Below are 22091 nucleotides of genomic sequence, written 5' to 3' on the forward strand. Positions count from 1 at the left end.
CTTCATCTGTTGCTGCTGCAAAGGCTTGTTGGTGCTCCCGCCGAACACCGACCCCCTGGCACCTGACCTCCAATGTGGGACAGCTCGTGAATGACTCCTGTTCTTCCACAGCATTGTCTGGTCCTCACAGCTAAAGCGACAAGGTCACCGTCAACTCTCTTGCATCTTCATTCATCGGTGGTCATGAACCTTCTGGGCCTCCAGGTCACTCCCAAGTGGCATAGACTTTGTCCCCTCTGCTTGCTGTTACTCCTCTTCTAGAATCCATCCTTGGATTCCACTGGACTTATGCACCAGCAGCATCTTCACTGAAGTCCTCCATTGTGGTCTACGTCAGATTCCGACGTCACTTAACACCTATGCACCCGGCTTCCCTGGTTTAGGTATCCTGGTTTCCTGGGGTATCCACGGGTGCGGTGACTCTCCAACCTTCCATCGGGTTTCTTCAGGGTCCTCTGGGAAGGGTCCTTCTTCTTGAAAACTGCAACCACAACTTCCTCATTGACTTGTATGAGCACACAGCCGTGTTTCCACTCTGCACACGGCCTCCATGTAGTTCCTGAGTACTTACCTTGGGTGGTTGCTTGGGTCCCCAGCTCTTCTGGGTCCAGTCTCGACTTCGGTCGTGGTTCGCATTCTACTTTATTAGTATATGACTTGGTGTCGCCCGGAGACCACTGTGTATTTGTGCTACTTACCTGTTTTATTGTTGAAATATGGTGTGTATTGTGATCATATCTCTGGGTAGGAGATATCTCAATGTGTTAGTGAGTGTTTATAATAAAAACATATTTTTATAATTTAACTGTGTGGTTCTTTTTCACTTAACCTACACTATATGATTAGTAACTGGTAAAACAAGCTGCTTTACACTCCTTCTGACTAATGCTCTCTACAGCTACCACTTAGAGATCTTTCTATGGTTGTCTAAGACCTCTTAAATCACCACTGGATTAGTACAGGGTGCTTCACTTCAATAAGTGTGTGCCATGTACTAAGCCAGCCTCCTACAAACATGAATAAGATAAGCACTATATCAATTCAAAGCAAATGGCAATAGACCACTACGACAATTACCCCCACAAAGCCCCATGAGGGCCCATGGAAAACTATATGGAAACTCTCCCTCAAAAGTAAAATCTCCTCCATTTTATCCCAATGCAAACTATGGACACTTCATAAAGCGTTTCTTGAAACCCTAGAAACTTTGAAATGAGGACTCATAGAATCAGATGATTGCTGGAATTTCCACGAGGCTTCTGGCTCACTCACACACATGCTCTTCAAATGCAAACTGCTTGACAAGTTCTGGACAGAAATAACACACACCTTTAGAGATATATGTCAAACTGATACCACCCTAAACTATCACCCGGTAACCCTGTTCCAAAGCTAAGCTCTAATGACCTCTGCCTCCTTGAACTTCTGATAACTATAGCAGTCCAAAAAATTCTCTGTGAATGGAAATTATATGAGAATATCTCACAACATGTCTGGTGTGCCTCTGTTTGCTTCGCAAGAAACACTGACAGCTCAGTAGCCAATATAAACTTCAACCCAATATCCTCACACAAGCTTTGGCACAAACTTGATTATATGTCTATTTATTTATTTATATATTTTCATTTAAGAAGCTTATAGAGCGCACAGCTACCCCAGAGGGTCTCCCGGCGCTATCGGCGGACAATAGCACGGCACAGCAAGAGGAATATCTAAGAATGTCTAAAAGATAAAACCCCCATTAATACTGCCAAAGGATATATGCACATATGTATACATCATATCTGAAAGAAACACGTTAGTTAGATTCCTCACCTTAGAATATCCCCAGGCGTCAGACTGGATCCGGAAGATTTTTCGTCAGCAATACCCCTTGCGCGTCGCTAGGCGTCGTCTGCGGCACCGCGTCCATCGTCGGCGTCGTGCGCCGGGATGACGTCATCAGAGTACTTAGACGCCGCCCTCACACGCTGACGTCAGTTCTTCTTTTTTCCGTGCCAGTAAGCGCAGATCCGGGAGAGCTACCCCTTTAGTCAATTTTTGACTAACTTTTTTGACTCTTTTTGGTCAATTCTCGACTCTGGTGCCGGTAGGATGCCTGGTTCCAAGGCCTGCGACGACTGTCACCGACTGATGTCGGTGACCGATCATCACCGCCGGTGCCTGTACTGCTTGGGCCTCGACCACGACGCGGCGTCGTGCTCCGATTGTATGGCCCTGAGCTCGAAAGCTAGGCGGGAGCGGTCCCGCAAGCTTCTCGAGCTTCGCCACTCGGCTCCGCGTCGCTCTCGATCCCGGTCCAGGAGGAGGTCCAAGGATCGGTCGTGGAGCCGCCCTCGACATCGTCACTCGTCTGGCTCAAAGTCTTCGGGTAAGTCTAGGCACTCCAAGAAGTCCAAGAAGCGACACCGCTCTTCGGACTCCCCTCGCTGGTCGCGCGACTTGGCCGAGGGTCCGGGTGGTTCCACCCCCGCAGCTCTGCAGGAGCCGCAGGCGCCGCGCACGTCCCCATACCCGACGGTCCCTGGGACTGACGCGACGCCGGCGGAGGTCAATGCCTTCCTCTCGGCCATGAGGAACCTGGCCCCGCCGTCGACGCCCGCTGGCGCGCCTTCGGGCCCCGCGAACTCGACTGGGCGACCTCGCATGCCGGCGGCTCCGGCCCTGCGCCGTTGGAGGCTCCGGCCCCGACGCTGCAGGTCCCCGAGGGGCCCGAGCCTGGGCCCCCGTCGACGCCGGTCGACCTCGTTACGCCTCCTCCGCCGGCGCCGACACCGATACCACCGCCGGCTCCGGTCGATCCTCGGTTCAGCCCCTGTCCGGTCCCGACGCCGCTGCGGCGCAGCCCGACGCCGCATCCGACGCCGCTAGAGACACATATTGTCTATCGACCGGCTCCGATCATTCCTCCTGTTTACCAGGAATCGGATAACGGGGGCGACTGGGAGGGGTCTGATGACCCTATGGCCCTTCAGAGCCAACTTGCACAGGACTGGGCAGATGAACTGGGGGAGGCCAGTGGTTTGGATACCTCACCGGACACTGGATTCATCTCTCCTCCGACTGTGGCTTCGGAGGAGGGTGCAGCTTTTTCTGTGGTGCTGCGCAAGGCGGCCGAAGCCCTTCGGCTTGAGCTGCCTGCCGTGGCTGTGAGGACTAACATCCTCACTGAGGTGCTTCAGTCTGCCGCATGCTCCACTGAGCCTCTGCTGCCATTCAATGAGGCCCTCACTGACGTTCTGCAGGGCACCTGGTCCAAGCCCTCCACAGTCCCTCCTGTGGATAGGAACGTTGCCAGGCGCCACCGCCCTGCTCCGGGCGACCCCAGTTTCCTGTCCCAACACCCCACCCCCGAGAGTCTGGTTATCCAGGCCTCTACATCCCAATCCTCCTTCCCGTCCGCTCCTCCGGACCGGGATTCCAAGAGACTGGAACAGTTTGGCAAGAAGCTGTTCTCTTCGCTCAGTTTGGGCCTGCGGTCTTTGAACACCGCCTGTCTCTTGGACCGTTATTCCCACTCTCTGTGGGATGCGGTGGAGGACGTGCTGCCACTGTGCCGGGAGGAGGCCAGGGCGCGGCTTTCCGCGGCCCTGGCCGATGGGAGAGATGCAGCGCGCCATGCAATCCGATGTGGACTCGAAACTACGGACTCGCTGGGTAGGGCGATTTCTACCACAGTGGCGCTTCGACGTCACGCCTGGCTGCGGTCCACGTCCTTTTCAGGGGATGTCCAGAGCACCCTCATGGACATGCCTTTTGATGGCGCTCGCCTTTTTGGTGAGAAAGCGGACAGTGCGCTGGCTCGCTTCAAGGACTCCCAGGCTACGGCCACGTCCTTGGGCCTCTCGGCCCCGCGGCCACAAACTTCCGCTTTTGGCTCCTTTCATGGCCAAGGAAGGGGCACCTCCTCATGTCCGCCTAGCCACCGGCCGCAGAACCAGCCTGCACGCGGTCGCGGACGTGGTTTCCGCGGAGGCGGTACTGGAGGACGACGCGGTCAGTCCACATCCACCCCGGCAGCATCCGCCTCAAAGCCTTCCTAGTCCGAGCTTTCAGGCCCATTCCACGCCAGTGGGCGGCAGAGTTCGCCATCACCTGCTCCACTGGCATTCCATCACGTCGGACAGGTGGGTGCTGCAAATCGTCTGAAGGGGCTACTCCCTCCCCTTTGAGACGACCCCTCCAGCCATGCCACCGCAGCACCACCGTATCTCGGGGGATCATTTGAATCTTCTCCACGAGGATGTTTCGGCCCTCTTGGCCAAGGGGGCCGTCAAGCGCGTTCCGAGCCCAGAAGTAGGTCGTGGTTGTTATTCCCACTACTTTCTGGTTCCCAAGAAGGGCAAAGGGGGCCTACGCCCTATCTTGGACCTCCGGAACGTCAATGCCTTCCTCAGGAAGGAACGGTTCAAAATGTTAACTTTGGCTCAGGTTCTAGCTGCCCTCGACCCTGGAGACTGGATGGTAGCGTTGGACTTGCAGGACGCATATTTCCACATCCCCGTCCTGCCGGCGCACCGGCGTTACCTGCGGTTCACGGTGGGTCAGGAGCACTTTCAGTTCACCGTGCTCCCCTTCGGCCTTACCAGGGTGTTCACGAAAGTGATGGCGGTGGTCGCAGCTCATCTGCGCAGATCAGGGGTTCCAGTCTTCCCCTATCTCGACGACTGGTTGTTGAAGGCGGCCTCGCCCCAAGCAGTCGTCTCCCACCTCCAGACTACGGCGGATCTCCTGCATTTGCTGGGGTTTTCCATCAATGTGCCAAAGTCACACCTGAGCCCCTCTCAGAAGCTCCTTTTCATCGGAGCGGTTCTCGATTCGGCGCTCTTCCGGGTTCATCCACCGGAACAGCGGGTCCGGGATTTCCAGGCCCTGATTCCCATCTTTTGGCCTCTATCCTGGGTTTCGGTCAGGCTAGTGTTGCGGCTTCTGGGGCTGATGGCCTCCTGCATCCTACTAGTGCATCACGCCAGGCGGCGCATGCGGGCTCTGCAGTGGGACCTGAAGTTTCAGTGGGCCCAGCATCACGGCAACCTGTCCGACCATATCTTGATCTCGGAAGGCACTGCACAGCAGTTGCAGTGGTGGCTCACGGACCGCGATTGGGTCACGGGCAAGAGCCTCTCCCTACCCCTACCGGAGCATGTCGTAGTGACGGATGCGTCCCTCCTGGGATGGGGTGGCCATATGGGAGAGGCGGAGATCAGAGGCCTCTGGTCTCCGGCGGAGTCTCGCCTCCACATCAACTTGTTGGAGCTGAGAGCGATCCGACTTGCACTGAAAGCCTTCCTTCCCTCTGTCCGGGGAAGTGTCGTGCAGGTGTTCACGGACAACACCACCGCCATGTGGTATTGCAACAAACAGGGCGGGGTGGGGTCGTGGACCCTTTGTCAGGAGGCTCTGCGCCTCTGGACGTGGCTGGAACACCAGGGCATCATCCTGGTGGTTCAACATCTGGCGGGCTCTCTGAACGCCAGAGCGAACGAACTCAGCCGCCGGTGCATGATGGATCACGAATGGCGTCTGAACTCCGAGGTGGCGCAAGGTCTCTTTCAGCAGAGGGTAGAGCCTTGGTTAGATCTATTCGCCACCGACGAGAACGCGCAATGTCAGCAGTTCTGGGCGTTGGAATTTCCAAGGCGGCACTCACTCTGCGACGCTTTTCGTCGCGAGTGGAGTTGCGGTCTGTTGTACGCCTTTCCGCCTATACCACTTCTGCCCAGAGTGCTGAAGAAGAGCCGGGCCCAAGTCATCTTGGTGGCTCCGGATTGGGCACGAAGGTACTGGTATCCCGAGCTACTCAGTATGTTGACCGATACGTCTGCCCCTTCGGAAGGATCTTCTGTCGAAGCAGCAGGGGACGGTCCTCCACCCGAACCTGTCCAGCCTCCACCTCCATGCGTGGAGATTGAGCGTGGAGATTGAGCGGCGGCAGTTGATGCCATTTGACTTGCCTCCTGAAGTCTGTGATATCATCCTGGAAGCCAGGCGTCCCTCCACGAAGACGGTATACGCCTGCCGGTGGAACAAATTTGTGGCATGGTGCACAGCAAAGGCTGTGGATCCCCTTTCCGCCCCTCTTTCTGAGGTTCTCCTCTTTCTTCTTTCTTTGGCCCGGCAGGGCTCTGCCCTGGGCACCTTGAAAGGTTATCTTGCTGCTCTCTCTGCCTTCTTACGGCTTCCAGATCAGCCTTCTCTTTTCAAGTCCCCTGTAGTGTCACGCTTTCTTAAAGGCATTACTCACACGTTCCCTCCTGTCCCTTTCGTAATGCCTCAGTGGGACTTGAATCTTGTCTTGACATTCCTGATGTGTGCTCCCTTTGAGCCTCTTCACAATTGTCCTCTTCGTCTTCTAACTCTTAAGACTGCTTTTCTGGTAGCCATCACCTCGGCTAGACGGGTGAGTGAGCTCCAGGCTCTATCGTCCAAGCCTCCTTTTCTATCTGTTCATCCGGACAAGGTTGTCCTTCGGCCTCGTCCTTCCTTTTTACCGAAAGTGGTGACCCCCTTTCATCTTGGGCAATCTGTCACCTTGCCCACCTTCTTTCCGCCTCCGCATCCTTCCAAAGAGGAAGAGCGGCTCCACCGTCTGGACCCAAAACGTGCGCTCTCCTTTTATTTGGACCGCACTAAACAGTTCCGAGTGGACGACCAGCTTTTCGTTGGCTACGTGGGTGCAAAGGAGGGAAAAGCTGTACACAAACGGATCATCTCCCGGTGGGTCGTTTTGTGTATAAAAATCTGTTATTCCTTGGCAAAAAAGGAACCGCCTGTTGGGCTGCGCGCCCATTCTACTCGGGCCACAGCGGCTACTACTGCTTTGGGACGGGGGGTCCCTTTGCAGGACATCTGTCAGGCGGCAACGTGGGCTTCGCTGCACACGTTTGCCAGGCATTATTGCCTTGACAGCCAAGTCCGGAGGGATGGCTTCTTTGGCCGTTCTGTCCTCCAGAACTTTCTGGTGTGATCTTGGTTCGCAGACCCACCACCGGGGTTGGTATTGCTTGGGTATCTATTCTAAGGTGAGGAATCTAACTAACGTGTTTCTTTCAGATGAACAAGTTACTTACCTTCGGTAACGATGTGTCTGTAAGAAACATTAGTTAGTTAGATTCCTCACCGACCCACCCATCCTCCCCGTTTCTGTGAACTGACATCTAGGGTTAAGGCTATCCCTTTCAGGGCCCTAGAATTTTTTGGCACCAGTGTCGGTTTCTTGCATGGCTCTGCGTTCCTGGCGCGGAAGGCTATGTACAAGAACTAACGTCAGCGCGTGAGGGCAGCATCTAAGTACTCCGACGACGTCATCCCGGCGCACGACGCCGGCGACGGACGCTGAGCCGCAGACGACGCCTAGCGACGCGCAAGGGGTATTGCTGACGAAAAATCTTCCGGATCGAGTCTGACGCCTGGGGATATTCTAAGGTGAGGAATCTAACTAACTAATGTTTCTTACAGATGCATCGTTACCGAAGGTAATTAACTTGTTCATCAACCTGAACTCAGGTGGTTTGAGAGAAATACTCTCCCTCATGCACTCACAAATTGTGGCATGGATTGGATTTTTTTACTCCCCCCTCCGTTTTGCCCTGGCCTCCCTCTTCTTTTCTCTTCCTCTCCTGTTTAGCCCCCCCCCCCCCCCGTCGCCCAATGAAGCCCACAAAATGATTCCAATAAGGTCACTATGCTTCCACATGATATCTTAATGGATGTATTAGCCTTTCGCCTGTTCTGAACATCTTTTGTTGTGTAAATATCTCTATTATAAGCAAAAAATGAGTGTTATAAGCTTTAAAACAAACAATGGCATTGTAGTCATCTTGTGTACATGTGCTTTCCCTTTTATTCCATTTAGAAAAAAATCAATAAAATCTTTTGAAAAGAAAAAGAAACTTCCTCTGCCTAAATCACTGAATGCAATTCTCATTGAGTTGTCTAAGATCTCGTATAAATGTCATATGCGCTTAGTGTCACATGTATCTCAATTTTGCTGGACCTGGACATTCTCTCTAAATTTTCTGTTAATATTGGATGTAGATGGACGATTGTGGCTGTTGTCTCATCTGTATGCATGCTGATTTCAATTCATATAGCGTTCTTGTTGGAGGCGCTGATGTATGGATGCAACCTTACATGTGGCCCTTGGGCTCCCCAAGGAGTTCTTACCATGTCAATGAGGAGCCGCCTTCTCTAATCTCACCTCTACTATGGACCTTCAGAATACGTTTCACTGACATTTCTAGCCCTGGGGTCTCGATTTTGTGTTTTTTTGAAAGGCTGTCTATTCAAACCAACGGATTCTTGCACTCTGATGTTTCTTTCTTGAAAGGGGCTTTCCTAGTGAATTGAACGTTGGATAGAAGAGTGATGCAGCTTCAGCTTTGTCTGCTTCTGGTCCTTTTACTGTATGCAATAGGGAGAGGTGACACTACAGCTAAAACCATCTTTTCGTTCCAAAAATGAGACACTTCACAAACTAGATTAAACAAACTGGTAAATAAACATTTTTACTTTTCCCTATACTTTACTTTAGGGAGACTTCGCAGTCGGGATAGAGATTTCTGTATTGTATAGTTTATTAAACTTGGAAAAAGTGAGTAAAAATATTTTAATGTTAAATATTATTGTAAATTAATTTTATATATTTATTTTAAATGTGGAGCAAAAGAAAAAATGCTGCAGCACTAATAATTTAAGCTTTGAAAATAATCTTTAATTAAAATTGTAGGAAAGTGCCCCTTTTGACATCGTACCCCCCACTGTTTGCCTGGCGTCCCGGTGCAACTTTGACTGAAAGTGTTCTGAGTTCCTGCTAACCATTTCCCCAGTACCAGGGTTCTTTCCCTAAACTGTACCATTGTACCACAATAGGCACCCCTTTAGGATCCCTGTAAGTCCCAAGTAAGTGGTATCTAGGGCCTTGGAACTAACGAGGTTCCCTAAGGGCAGCAGCATGAATTGTGCCGGATCTGGTAGCTTACTGGACTAATGCGTCTACTGTCGGGGCCGGTGTTCGACCTTATGGTCACAGGTTCAAATCCCGACGGGTCCACTCAGCCTTCCATCCTTCTTAGGTCGCTTAAATGAGTACCATTGAGCTGGGTAATAAAAAACATCTGTTATTCAGCGCCAAGAGACCTACGGGTGAACGTGCGCTTTACAAATGCACATGTTATATTATGTTGTGTGCCACCCTATAATGCCCCTCGCCAAGCTCATGCAAACTGCCATTTCAGCCTGTGTGTCTTGGTGCAGAGAAAAGCGAAGAGTCAACAAGGCACACAGCCCTGTGTGCCATACCGGCAAAGCACTCCATTTGATAGAGGTAAGTCACCCCTACAGCAGGCCTTACTGCCCTAAGGCTGGGTGCACTACACCCCATGTGTGAGCATATCTGCCTCTGTGGATGTGTCCTTGTGATATTTAAGCAGAACTTTAGGTATTATAAATGCACAGGGAAGCTATGGTAAGTACATGGGCTGGAAACTCGCGATTATGAGTTCCCCAGCTACATGTTTGCTTCACTGTACTCCAAGGTATTTTGTACCAAACACCTTGTCTTAATAAACCCACACTGATGCCAGTGGCAGATTTATTAATGAAGGCACTCAGAGGGCACCTTAGAGATACCCCCTGAAAATCTACTGGCAACTAGTGTGTTGACTCACTGGTCTCGACCAGACAGCCACCATAGACAGGTTTCTGACTTCCTGAGGTGAGAGCCTTTGCTCTCAGAGGCCAAGAACAAAGCTACTCTGGGTCAAGATGTTCACCCCTCCTCCACGCAGGATGTGCAATCCATGGCAGGAAGCTTCAAAGGCCCTGCCGCTTCTGTTATATGACCCGAGCCTCTCCAGATAGTAGAGAATCCTGCCCCAATCACATTATTGAGCCTGTGGAGGTTAAGAGCCATGTTGCGGCCCGGCATAAAACAGGATTGGTCCGCAAGCATGAGCGAGGGGAGGAGTGGTGTCAACTAAGAAGCTAGTAATTTCACAAAAATGTTGGCCTCAGCATTAATTAATGAGATCGGCCGATAGGAACCGCATTTGTCCCTGCGTTTCCCCAGTTTACGGATGACTACAATAGAAGTGAGCCTCTGGTCCTGTGGCAAGCACCCCCTCTCGTAGCTCTTGTTATACATGTCTCTTAGGTAGGGTACTATTATGGAGCTAGTAATTTGAGGAGTTCAATAGGGAACACATTGGGACCCATTGCTTTCCCAGACTGTATATTCCCTACCGCTTTTTGGACCTCTTAGTCAGTAATTTCATCCTCAAATGACTCTCTTTTATTGGGGGACAGGGCCGGCAGAGGCACATTTGCCAAGAACTGTCTGGAGTCTTCATCGGTAGCAGCAACCGAGGGAGTATACATTTTGTTCAAAGTAATCTGCAAATGCCTCCGCTATTTATTGTGGATCCGTTATAGTCCGAGCTAATGAGCGGCCATTTCCTTCCGCCGCTGGCCACGCCCCTCCAAGGCTCTGTATTGCCTCGACCTTATTTTTCATATATCTCAATGACGTGGTAACTTAGCTGAGAAATTTTGAAAGTGATGCTCCGAAGATCGTAGGAAAGAAAGTTCCACTCCTGTTGTTTGCAGACAATACTCTGTTGGTATACAAAACCCCAGTGGGTGTGCAGACACTTTTTGATCGGTTTGCGGACTATTGTGTAGAAAGAGGGCAGACAATAAACCAATCAAAAACTAAATTTATGACTATTCCCCTGCATAAGTCTTTTAGAGGAAGTATCACATTGAAGGGATCAGAACTAGAAAGAGTCTCAGAATGTATGTATACGATTTATTCATAATGTGTCTGGGTCTTTACAGGTGAAAAAGAGTACTATGAATTTATGTTAACATGCATCTGGGATACAGAGAATGTAAAACTAGCCATTTTTTACCTTCATCAAAAGTATATAATGTGAAGGTAGTGCCCTTTATGGAGCAGAGATGTGGGGCTTTTCAGGATTGTCCTGTTTGGGTAAAGCTGAAAATAATTTCCTGAGATCTCTGATTGGGCTCCCAAAGAGCACGCCCCAGTTACCCTTGAGCTGGGATTTGGGTGTAAAACTAATTGTCCACAAAGCGCAGTTGAGTACAGTTCTGTTTTGGAGAAGAGTTATGTCATCACATGCCTTAGCAAGAGTATTATAAAGCTTTTAAAGTAATAGTTGAACTAGATAAGAGCCACAAGATCCATTGGACCAGCTCCATTAAAGAGACACATAAATTTGTATAGAAGACTATTGAAATAATTGGGATAGCCCTCTGTCTCTTTCCAAGAATGCACTTAAGGAAGCTTATTGGGCCCATGAATGGGCACTGGAGGTGCGCAATAGTAGACAAGGAGCTCTAACTGTGGCCTTTTTAGATATAAAATCACACAGTATGTGCAAATCTTTTTTAAATTACATTTCAGTCCCTTTGCCTAGGTAACTGTCTATTAGGTTTAGACATGGTGGACATGAGTTTGGCCTGCCCAATGTGTCAATACCCAGATGAAACTCTGCATCACTTTTTCTTCTTTTGCCCTGCTTATGTCCAGCCAAAGACATCCTGGATCCTCCCAATCTGTAAGCAATTGGGGTGAGGCAATGTGAAATGGCCCTGAGGCTCTTGCCAGCTGAAACAAAGGAACCCATTGTTTGCGCAGTTGCGAAGTAACTCCATTGGAGTTGGAGCATTAGAGCAAAGATGATAAGGCAATTTAACACAGACCCAGGAGATGCACCTTAGAGTCAACATTTCAAAGCAACTGAAATCGGTGCTGGGGTGGATCATTTTTCGTGATGTAATTAGTGATGGCTGCTCCTTCAAATGTTTTAATTTGGGGCTTAGTTAAGCTGAATGCCCCTTTGTTTTGCGCTTGTATAACATCTCATGTATGTGATGGGTTGGATGATACGAGGTAACGGCATTTGTTTCGGAATAAGGATTTATGTTTTATAGAATGTTTGAGTAGCACTACTTGATTTTATGTATTACAAGGAGATTGTTTTAGGATATCTCATGTTATGCATGACTTCCCTTTGGACGAAAGGTCATGGGATCTCTTTGTGGCTACAATATCCTCCCGTATTAATGAATATAAATTCTGTGTTGATCTTATATAATAAAAATATTTGTTAGATAACGAAACCTCATCCTCCCTCAACCTCTCAGGCAATTTTGGGACAATAGTCAAATAAACATAATTCAATCTCTTGCTGTTGCCAACATGATCCTTTCAAGAGTTTGTTGCGCCCCTGTGTGCTGGATGTGGGAGTTATTTGTCCCCCCCAGGGGCTCTAGACCTTCCAGTCATGCATGTGTGGGAGACGGAAAGCCATGGAAAGAGGTCGCACCGCATGGGCTTTTGCTGCCAAACCTTTGTTCTTCTGTGAGGGAGCTTGGCTAACTCCAGCTATACAATCCCTTTTTTTGTTTTGTTCTGCCATTAAAAATATGCCCCATTGGACAATGGGGGGGAGTAACTTATTATTACACACTGTTCCTGTGGGTTTGAGTTTTTCAACCTCTGAAGTGACAAACGCCAATTGTGCCCACAGATCAACAATCTCTTAACAAGAGCGATAATTCTAAACATATCCACTCCCCCATCAATACCATATATACTGTGCCATACTTGGCCAGCCCCAGATTCATTGGGCATTATATGGGTTTCGCTCCCAACCCAGGCCCCGCCAATTCTCAACATTACCAAAATCAGTTTGAAAGTCGGCAAGTACAGGAATTCTATTCGAACATAAAATCACAGGCTCAATCGGAACTACCCCTTGGTTAAAGGTACCAGTTATAGAAGGATTAGCCTCATTCGTCCCTGGGATTTCAAGTTGCTGAGAAATATTTTCACTCCGGCCGGGATATTGTCACTTCAGGGCGGGAGATTAATTTCAGTTTTGTAAAAAATATTGGGGCTATCTTCCCAGCCTCCCCTTTCCTCGATTTATGGTCTCTCGTCACCTTTTTCCCACTCCAGAGGGATTCCACCTCCTTAATTAAAATGTCTATATCCTTCAGTGTGGTAATAGTCATGGAGCTTCATGGAATCGATTCAGAAACAACCCGGGAGCTTTACCTTTTTCTTAGGGAGGGGCTCGGTAGCCTTGTGTTTACCCATCCCAGCAGTCAGATGCAATAAACACTTCAAATTAATAGTTACCCTTCAAATTGTAGGTCCTCATTTGGTCAAACATTGGCCCAGGCAAGCAAAAGTGGAGACCAGAAGAAAGCCACGGTGAGTGGCCCTGCCCTGCTTCTTCCTGGTGCTGCCGGGTGCAAGACGGGACCGCCCTTGGCCTGGGCTCTACCTGGGCATGTCCCATGCCACGGGACTACAGTCAGCCTGATGGAGGTAGGTCAACTGCACTCAGATGTGCAGATGCAGGGAATCCTGAGGCTAGAAGTCTCCCGCGGCAGCAGCCTTAGATGCTTGAAGACTGGAGCTGCTCTTCCTGCATGGATGGGAGAGCTCCACAAGCAGGATCAGCAAATTCATATATACAAAGACCCAGTCATTTTAAGGAGGATGATAATTTATTAGTATATTTCCATGGCATGAAGATGGGTTGTGTTGTTTGGAAGAAGATGGTTTCCTGTTGGATATTTTGATGGTGACTTGATGGTGTAACAATGCTATCAGCTGGCTAGAAAGTGTTTTTGTTCAGATTTAATTCCACGAGAGGTGCGACTGCTACTTTGACACTTTTTACATTTGTAAAGCAGCTGATTAGGTCTTCACTTTCTCACAGCATTATTTGAAGTATTGGCAGTGTTGCAGTCTTTCTGATTTAATGTGGAGTAATATCATTAACCCAGTTCATATTTTGGGTTGCTTTAGGCGTGCAAAGAATCTGCTGGTATTAATGTCCACTAGAATAACAAGGTACTCCGAAAGTGTCCTTTCTGCAGCACATGATAACTTGTACAAATGCCACCCATCCATTCTCCCTTTCTGGATATTATGTTATTCTGCATTGTTGTTTGCTCTGTCTTTTTTACTTCCTTGAGTGTCTTAGAGCGTAAAAATGAACGGACCTGACCATAATATTTAAAGGTGTGTCATCTAAATCTGAAGCTTCTCTTATACTTCTGTTCTGTGCTTGTAAGAAATGTCACACTAACGACCGTCAAACAGGAAGAAACGACATCTGTGACTCTTGAACTAGGTGCATATGGTGGTGTCTTGCATAGTTTTTGACACGTCATTTCAAGTGGAGCCTCAAGTTGCCACTGTTAACTAAACAGTGCTACCTGATGCTGGTGATTGGGAATTGTGACAAAGGGAAGGGATTTAAGTAAAGAATCTATATGGGTCATGTCGATCAGAAAAGAACATTAACAAAGGTAAAGGGATGTAACAAAGGGAGAGGATGTGGTCCGTCGGCTAGACTGCCGACCTTGGTGGTGGAAGCCAGGGTTCGAGCCTCGGGGTCGCGTCCACATCCTGTGATTCTGGGCAAATCACTTAATCTCCCCGTGCCTGAATGTGTAATGTAAATACGGTGCTAGTGTAAAGCGCTCCAATACCTTCGGATCGAGTTCGCGCTATATGAATATGCAAAAAAAAAAAGGTAGGACTCTTGTTCATTTCAGCTTTAGTTATTTGCTGGGCAGTAGTACCGCTTGAACTTGCCATCTAAGGCCAACATCTTTCTAATTTTCAAGAATCAAGGAAGTTGATCTCCTTGCTTAGGGTGCCCTTAGTGTCGCATTTCTTACAAACACAAAAGTGTCAATGAAGCTTCAGAGGTAGGTGATAAATCTTGTAGTATTGTGCTCAGTAAAACAACATGAGCGGCAACCACGTTAGTGGAAATGATACACTCAACGTAAACCTGCTACATATCCTTAGTGCCATTATCGGCAACTTCCCCCCCACCCACAGTCTGAGCATGCATGAATAAATAAATACACAAGACCACTTTTGTTATGGGAAATATTACTGCAGGTTTACTCCATACAAAAGTATGCAATATGGTGGGTTATCTTACGGGCAATCCAAGTGCAGGCAGCTGTACCAACCTATGCTGCCCCACCCGCCTGATGAGCCAGCACTGTGGGACACTCCATCAGTGCTACACCTTTTTGTGATCCTCCTCCTCCAGATCACGTGACACACTGGTCTCTTATTACTCACGCCCTTTTCAGGGCGGAGCGTAGCAGGGCAAACCCCTGGTTGGTCAGGCCCCCAACCACCCGAAGGACTAACGGGGCACCATCGCGGTTTTCCAGGAACCTGCCCTGAGGCTCCTGGTCTTTGGCTCTCGCACTCCTACAGTGCCGTGCTGAGGTACCCTTACTGTACCTGTCTGCCTCAGAGGTAGCCTTACTGTACCAGTCTGCTTCCAGATTGCCCTGTAACTCCGCCACAGCTCTGGAGGCGGCCCCCGTTGCCGCCAGAGCCCCCCCCCCCCCACCAAAACAGCTCATTTCTGACCTGCAACCTGCTTTCTAGGGCCTCGTGCATGTCCAGTGGAAAGTGTCCATGCCCGCCTGTGACAAATGCTCCCCATGTTTGTCAACCTAACCTAGGCGTACGCCTGGATGGCAATGGTGACAATGGACCCCATCTTTAGCAAAGTAGCCTTTAACATTAGCCTGAATCAGCTTGTGTCAGCTGAAACCCAGACCCCTCTGGTCTGCGAACTTACGCCATGAACAGTTCCCTCTTACAGGGATGTTCAGCGGCCTCCACTGACTTAGCTTTGTGCCACCTCTGCAGGGGATCATCTCAGACCACCAGAGCTCACATTGACCCATGTAGTTGTTGATTTCACCAAAACCGCACATTTCACAAATGCGACCGCTCATTTCCTGGCCTCCTGCAAATCTAAGGCAAGAGATCCCTCCCTACTGTTGATAGATGAACCCCATCTATAACACAATAGGCCTTGACGTTAGCCTGGATCAGCTAGTGTCTGATGAAACCAAAGAACCTTCTGGCCTGTGAACCTGTGCCTAGAACTATTCACCCTCCTGCGGGAAAGTTCCACTGCCTCACATGACCTAGCCCCATGCCAACTCTGGACGGAACGAATTCAGACACCAAGGCTCACATTGCCCCATCTATTTGCTGATCCCACCTAGCTGCCGTCCTTCTAGCACCGTGTGTGCCTGAACCCCTGTGTTCCCCATCTATGGGACAGGAGCCCACTTGTTAGGTAACCGCTCCCACCCCGCCTGCCTACTTTGGCTATTAGGGTGAGAAGGATTATACTTAACATTTGCACAGTCCCTTTGCTTCCTAAATCATGACGCACAGGAATGTACATAACTAGAAGTATGTGACAATGAGCATGGGTGCTCTCCTGCCCTTGCCATGCCTCCCTTGTTCCTGAATAATATCATAATCAAAGGGCCTCAATTGTGACACGGTAGACCTTCCTCCTTGCTGGTTCAACAGCCACAGATAAAATATTGGACAAGGAGTCATCTTAGTTCCTATGGTAAAATTGGACATGTGTGCCCTTTACATCCAGTGTGAGTGTATCGCTCTGTGTTTAGCCCAAGATTTGTTTCTTCAGGATTTACCCTTGTGCAGGTGGAGGCGCTACCCGCTCTCAGAAGAGGGATTACATTTGATATTGTAGATGTGCTAGTATTTTTACTGCTGCATGTGCAGTTGTTCTGCACAATGTGAGTGACACTTGCCCTGTTGCCATCTGTGTTGTATCTGTGTGTGTGTTTGTGAGAGCGAGAGCACCTTGACTTCCTTCCTACCACTTGTCCCGTGCCTCTAATTTTTGGGTAAAGACGTATTTACTGCTTGTTACCATATCGTTCCTGTGTTGGGTGTTAATGTGTTTTGGTAAAATCCAGTGCTTTAAATGGGCCGGTACTCACCGATAGTAAGTACCGGCACTTCTAAATGTTCTGCCTTTGAATACCGGAACTTTTTCTTGTCTCAAAGAGAGTACCGGTACTCACGGGACAGCAAGCCAATTCAGTGCAGTTTGGCATGTAAAGAAAGAAGCGTGACACAGCTGAGGAGTCGGTCCGTTTTCGTGAAGCACTCGAGTGCTATCTCCCTTTACAATCTGCTAATTGAACAACGCCCATATGTATTCAATCAGAGCAGGCAGGGAGTGGAGACAATTGCACAGTAGGTGCGCGAGAAGGGCCTGCTAAGAGGCACATCTCCTGACTCAGACCTAAGAGTATGCTTCCTGCTGGCATAGCAGAGTAGGGCAGCACTTGATTGGAGCCAGATCGAGGAGAAAGGTGGTGATGATGACGCTGTAAGCACAGCTGTGGGGCGGGTGGGGGGGGGCAGGGAATCAAGGTGTAGTAATGTGCACATCAGAATATGCGATCCTTAAACACATGAACTAAATACCCTGTCTGCGTGCACAAGTGCTTCTATATCCCTGTGCATGTTCTTCTTGTATGCATGATGTCTGCAGTGTGAATATCTGCAGACCAATTACACCTCAAACAAATTAAATGTGTGCCTCTGGCCTCGTCCCTTAGCACTGCCCGTAGCCCCGCCCCATAGCCCTGCCCCCCTAACCCCGCCCCCTAATCCACATCTCAGGTGAGTACCTGCACTTATTTTTTCCCAATTAAAGCACTGGTAAAATCCCTCTCACTATCAAAAAAGCCAAAGCAATTGGCGTTGCCTGTACCTGTTCTTTGCTTTTTTTTTTACTTACTCAGAATCAATATAATTATTGTGGGTTGTGAACTAGGACAATGCAAGTGTATTCCCTTTTCATCGCCAGTTAATAACAGCATAATATGTACGGTATTTTAAAAGTACACATTTGTATGTATGTCAAGGGATGGCACTGGCCAGGCACATTTATCCTAGAGGGTGCAAATGATATTCTGTTTTTGAAGCCAGTAAAGCAGAATGTTGGCTAAATGTTTTTAAATTTACAGCCAGTAAAGCAGAATGTTGGCTAAATGTTTTTAAATTTACAGACAACATCACCAATCATTACGATTTTTTGTCGATATTTTGTTTCCTTTACAGACTGTAACTAAAGCCATTGATGAAGCTCAGACAACAAGGCAACAGAAGAAACTGGTGAAACAGAAATCCGTTAGATTTATAAAACAATACACACTCCCATAACAGTCATCTTACTACAGTTTAACTTTTATGTTTTTCTTATCGTCTGTACCATGATATTTTTCTACTCGGCTTGCACTATGTAAAGAACATTTGAATTGTTGTTTACCTTGTACTTTGTAATTTTGCTTACATATACATTGTGGCTTGCACAATGCAATGAAGCTCGGATATGCATCTCTTTTAACTATGTGATAATAATTCATAAAATTGATGAAGAAAAATACAGATTTTGTAAGAATTGATAACTTGGAAGTAACATTTTGAATGGCCTACTATTATCTGACCTCATGTATTTGAAGAAGACTCATTGAAGTAATATATTAGTCTGCAATAAAATAAAACGTTTACTTGTGATTAATTATGCTTGTACCTGTTACGAATATTTAAATCTAGCTAATCATACCGTTATCGTACCCTTTGTTAAATATAAAGCTGGTTGTCTGTTGTGGTTGTCTTGGATACATTTGTCAAGAATGACGCTGTATTAAAACATCTTTAATACTGATCGTGGGCTGGGCATGATGACAGCTTTCAGATGGAGGTGCAGATGAAATAAATATAAACGTGATGGAGACTTCTAGCTGCAGATTCATTATCTTTGAATTTCCTAGGCATCTGCAGCTAGATAAAGTCTCTGCCAGATAATGCGTTGCCGAAGGTAAGTAACTTGTCTTTCTAAGAAAGACAGCCCGCAATTGGCCAAAGGCGGGTGCATGTACCGCCTTCTCTCTCCCCTGGCCTAGGGAGCTCGGGATCGAGCAGCAGCGCCATCTGTTTCCAATTATCGCGCCCAGGTCTCGCGGTCGCGTTAATTGGAAACAGATGGCGGTCGCGCTGGCCTAGTGCACTTTTGCTCCAAATGCGGCACTTTCGCTGCCAACCTGGCTTGCACGGCCGTGGTTGTTTTAAATGGAATTTTGGTCCATAAGTATTCAAGCGTCTCTTCCCAAGAATGCCTTAAGAAGCGATAGTTGGCTATTTATCGATTTTGCATACTATGACCATCTCCTGCTCACGAAAGCCGTGCGGTGCACTGAAGCTACGCTGATGGTTGGAACGGGCTGTGGAATTCTGTGGCCTAGTTTCTAAGTGCTGTGGACAGTGTTCTGTTGGTGGTAGGTGGATTTAAGACAAAACAGTAGGAATGCAGAACTTGTATGTTGCTCATAGACACCTTGCAGGCACCATTGTGCATATAGAGGCAATGATACCGGTCCTTGTAGCACCTAATACCGGCTGTAGGGCCAGGCACTACTCATTGTTTTTAGATGCCCTCAATCACCTTCCGTGAAAGGACCAGATCAGCTACACTCAACCCCTGCACGAGGGACTGTCTCCCACCAATCGGAAAACTGCAAGCAGCTCGGCGCAACTTCCGCTTACTCAGCATCGGCCTAGTGGCCTAGCGCTGAGAAGGGACTGTAAGGTGACACAGCACTCTACAAAAGCAATCTAATAAATGCCCTGGGGACCCAATGCGACTGACGTAGGCTAGGAACTCCCCCACAGCCACCTCCTCTGTGAGTGCTGTTCCCTCACCCAGGAGTTGTCTCCCAGGAGCTGCCCATTTCCCTTTTCTCCGGTCAGTTCCTGCTCCCCACTTCACTCATTCTAACCCACTCTCTCCCCCACACACACTCTGATCCCAGCCCTGTCGGGCAGCTCTGGCCTCTGCCCGTTCTCCAGCTGTTGCGGCCTTGACCCCCTCCCCCCCGCGCACCAACTCTTCCCTTCACACCCTATGCCTTCTCCCCTGTTTAAGTACTGCCCCTTTGTTCAACCTCACACCCCACCCTTCACTTCCTTGCTTTGCCGACTGCCTCCTTTACTCCTGCTTTCTCGTTCTTTACAGTAGGTAGGCTACGACTGTTGGAAATAAGGCTGGGCTTGTACGGAGGCCCGCAGACTACGGTGGACTACAAGGCAGCAAAGCTACCCCGAGAAGGATCTTCACCGAGATGGCTGGAAACACTGCAGCAAGCTGTCTGGTAGTAACAAACAAGCCCGGCGTGAGCTCCCCTCCCCCCGCGTGCATCACAGCATGAGGTCAAAGGCAGAGCTGGGGACCGACTAGGCGCACAGGCCTGCCTAGAGAAGGTATTAAGGAAGCCTGCATGGATATGCATTTCCCGCATAGCCGCAGGCATCTACACACATGAAAGTATATTTATTTAATGCAGTTTTATATAGCACGAACTTTACCCAAAGGTGTCAGAGCGCTTTACAATAGAACCAAGTGTGTTACATACGGAGATTTAACAAACTAACAAATTACAAATACAACTAATAAATTACAAATACAATCAGGATCATTTAAAAAGTAAAAATAAAATAAGAGGTGGCAAAATTAAGTTAATACAGATATATAATACATATTTACAACATTGAGCTCAAGTGAATGCCAAGCTGCCTTGATTCAACATCCTGTGATTCTGGGCAATTCACTTAATCTCCCCTTGCCTACAATACAAAAACAAAACCAGCATTTGCAATGCAATAGGTCTCGCATTTACTTGGGTTTAAGCTATTGGTATTGTAATGACAATGCCTTTTATTTATGTTTTAAAAACGAAAACACAAATAAAAGGCATTGTTATTTGCAATGTCAATAGCCCAAACTCGCGTAAATGCGAGACCTATTGCATTGCAAATGCTTGTTTTCCTTATTTTTAGTAAATACCAATAAATGAAAGCATTTCGCTGTTTTTCAAACTGCTTGTAATTGAGGGGATACGTTTTTCCACAGATGTAAATTCAATAATAAAAAGTTACAAATCAAATGTTGGTGATTCCCCGATAAGCGTGGTATGTTAATTAAGGCTGTACTGGATTGGAAAACACTAGCAATTAAAGTGGAAGATTACACTTTTGGTTGTGCTATATATACTGTGTTACAATTTGGTTGAATCTATTTTCTGTATAATAAATGTTTCAAGATAACCCTTAAACGAACCACAAACACCTCAGGCATCATAACCTGCATCAAACTCTTACCAAAATAGCAGCAAAGTACTACCTCATCACCACAGCAAAAGCTGTTTACTACAAGTTAGTAAAACCACTTCTACAGCCTCCAATATAAGTAGAACTCAGTGGCAGCCGGTATGACTCCCGGGTGGAGGGCGGGAATGGGGTGTATATTTAATTAAAAAAAATTACTTACCATCTCCTCCTGTCCCGCGTCAGGTCTCCTCTCTCCTCTACATACAGGAAGCAGGCAGCCTCCCTCCCCTCCGCCAACCAATCCCTGCCTTCTGGTTTCTCGCAGTGTAATAAGCAGAAACATAAAATGGTATTTAAAAAATACCTTTTTATGTTTATGCTTTTCACACTGCGAGAAAGCAGTGGGGTGACGCTCCTCCTGCCAAGTGGAGGAGCCGCCCCTGGTAGAACCCTCTTCAACGCCAACAAGCATTGCTTTAGTCCACTTTCAAAGTCCCCCCCCCCCCCCCCGACTCACTCAGCTATCAAGTGCAATGCCACTGCCACATTCTACTGTGAAAATATTGCCACATCATGGCCACAAAATTTGCTCGGCCCCGCAGTGCAACATGCTCAAGCTACTTCACCTTTAAGATGCCCTTAAATGCAGAACTTATTGACACCCTAGTCATGCACATGGTCATCAAATATGAAGATGACATGCTTCCATCCATCACAGTGATATCCTTGTGCTAACAAGCAGTCACATCCTTCATTAAAATACTCAACAACTAATTAATTTAAGAAATCTTCTCCACCTCACTGAAAACAGGACAAATCCTTCTGCTATTGAAGGCAGGACCAAGTTCCCAGCCAACAATTTCACTTCTGTGCAGCCACACCTCACCTTTGATTCCTCACGAAGAGCACCACAAAAATCCACTTGCCATGCAACAGATGATCAATTCAATAAAGGCACATCCTAAATGTCTACCAGTTTGCCTTTAGACCACAATAATGTTCTGACAAGGAGCATATTAAACTAGTGGAAGACACCCTCCAAATCACTGACCGCAGCAAA

At 48.0% G+C, this 22091-nt stretch overlaps 1 protein-coding gene across 1 annotated transcript in view; it reads left to right on the plus strand.

The window, feature by feature from the left end:
* VPS13C (vacuolar protein sorting 13 homolog C) overlaps positions 1-18446 on the plus strand; it is a 2873871-nt gene extending 2855425 nt beyond the window's left edge. Inside the window, exon 83 of the mRNA XM_085648297.1 lies at positions 17987-18446. Coding sequence (XP_085504423.1) covers positions 17987-18088 — 102 coding nt within the window. The 3' untranslated portion in view covers positions 18089-18446. The remainder of the gene's footprint in view (positions 1-17986) is intronic.
* Positions 18447-22091: the final 3645 nt, after the last annotated feature.

The sequence above is a fragment of the Triturus cristatus genome, chromosome 3_2 (genome assembly GCF_964204655.1).
Source record: "Triturus cristatus chromosome 3_2, aTriCri1.1, whole genome shotgun sequence".
NCBI classification, from domain to species: Eukaryota; Metazoa; Chordata; class Amphibia; order Caudata; family Salamandridae; genus Triturus; species Triturus cristatus.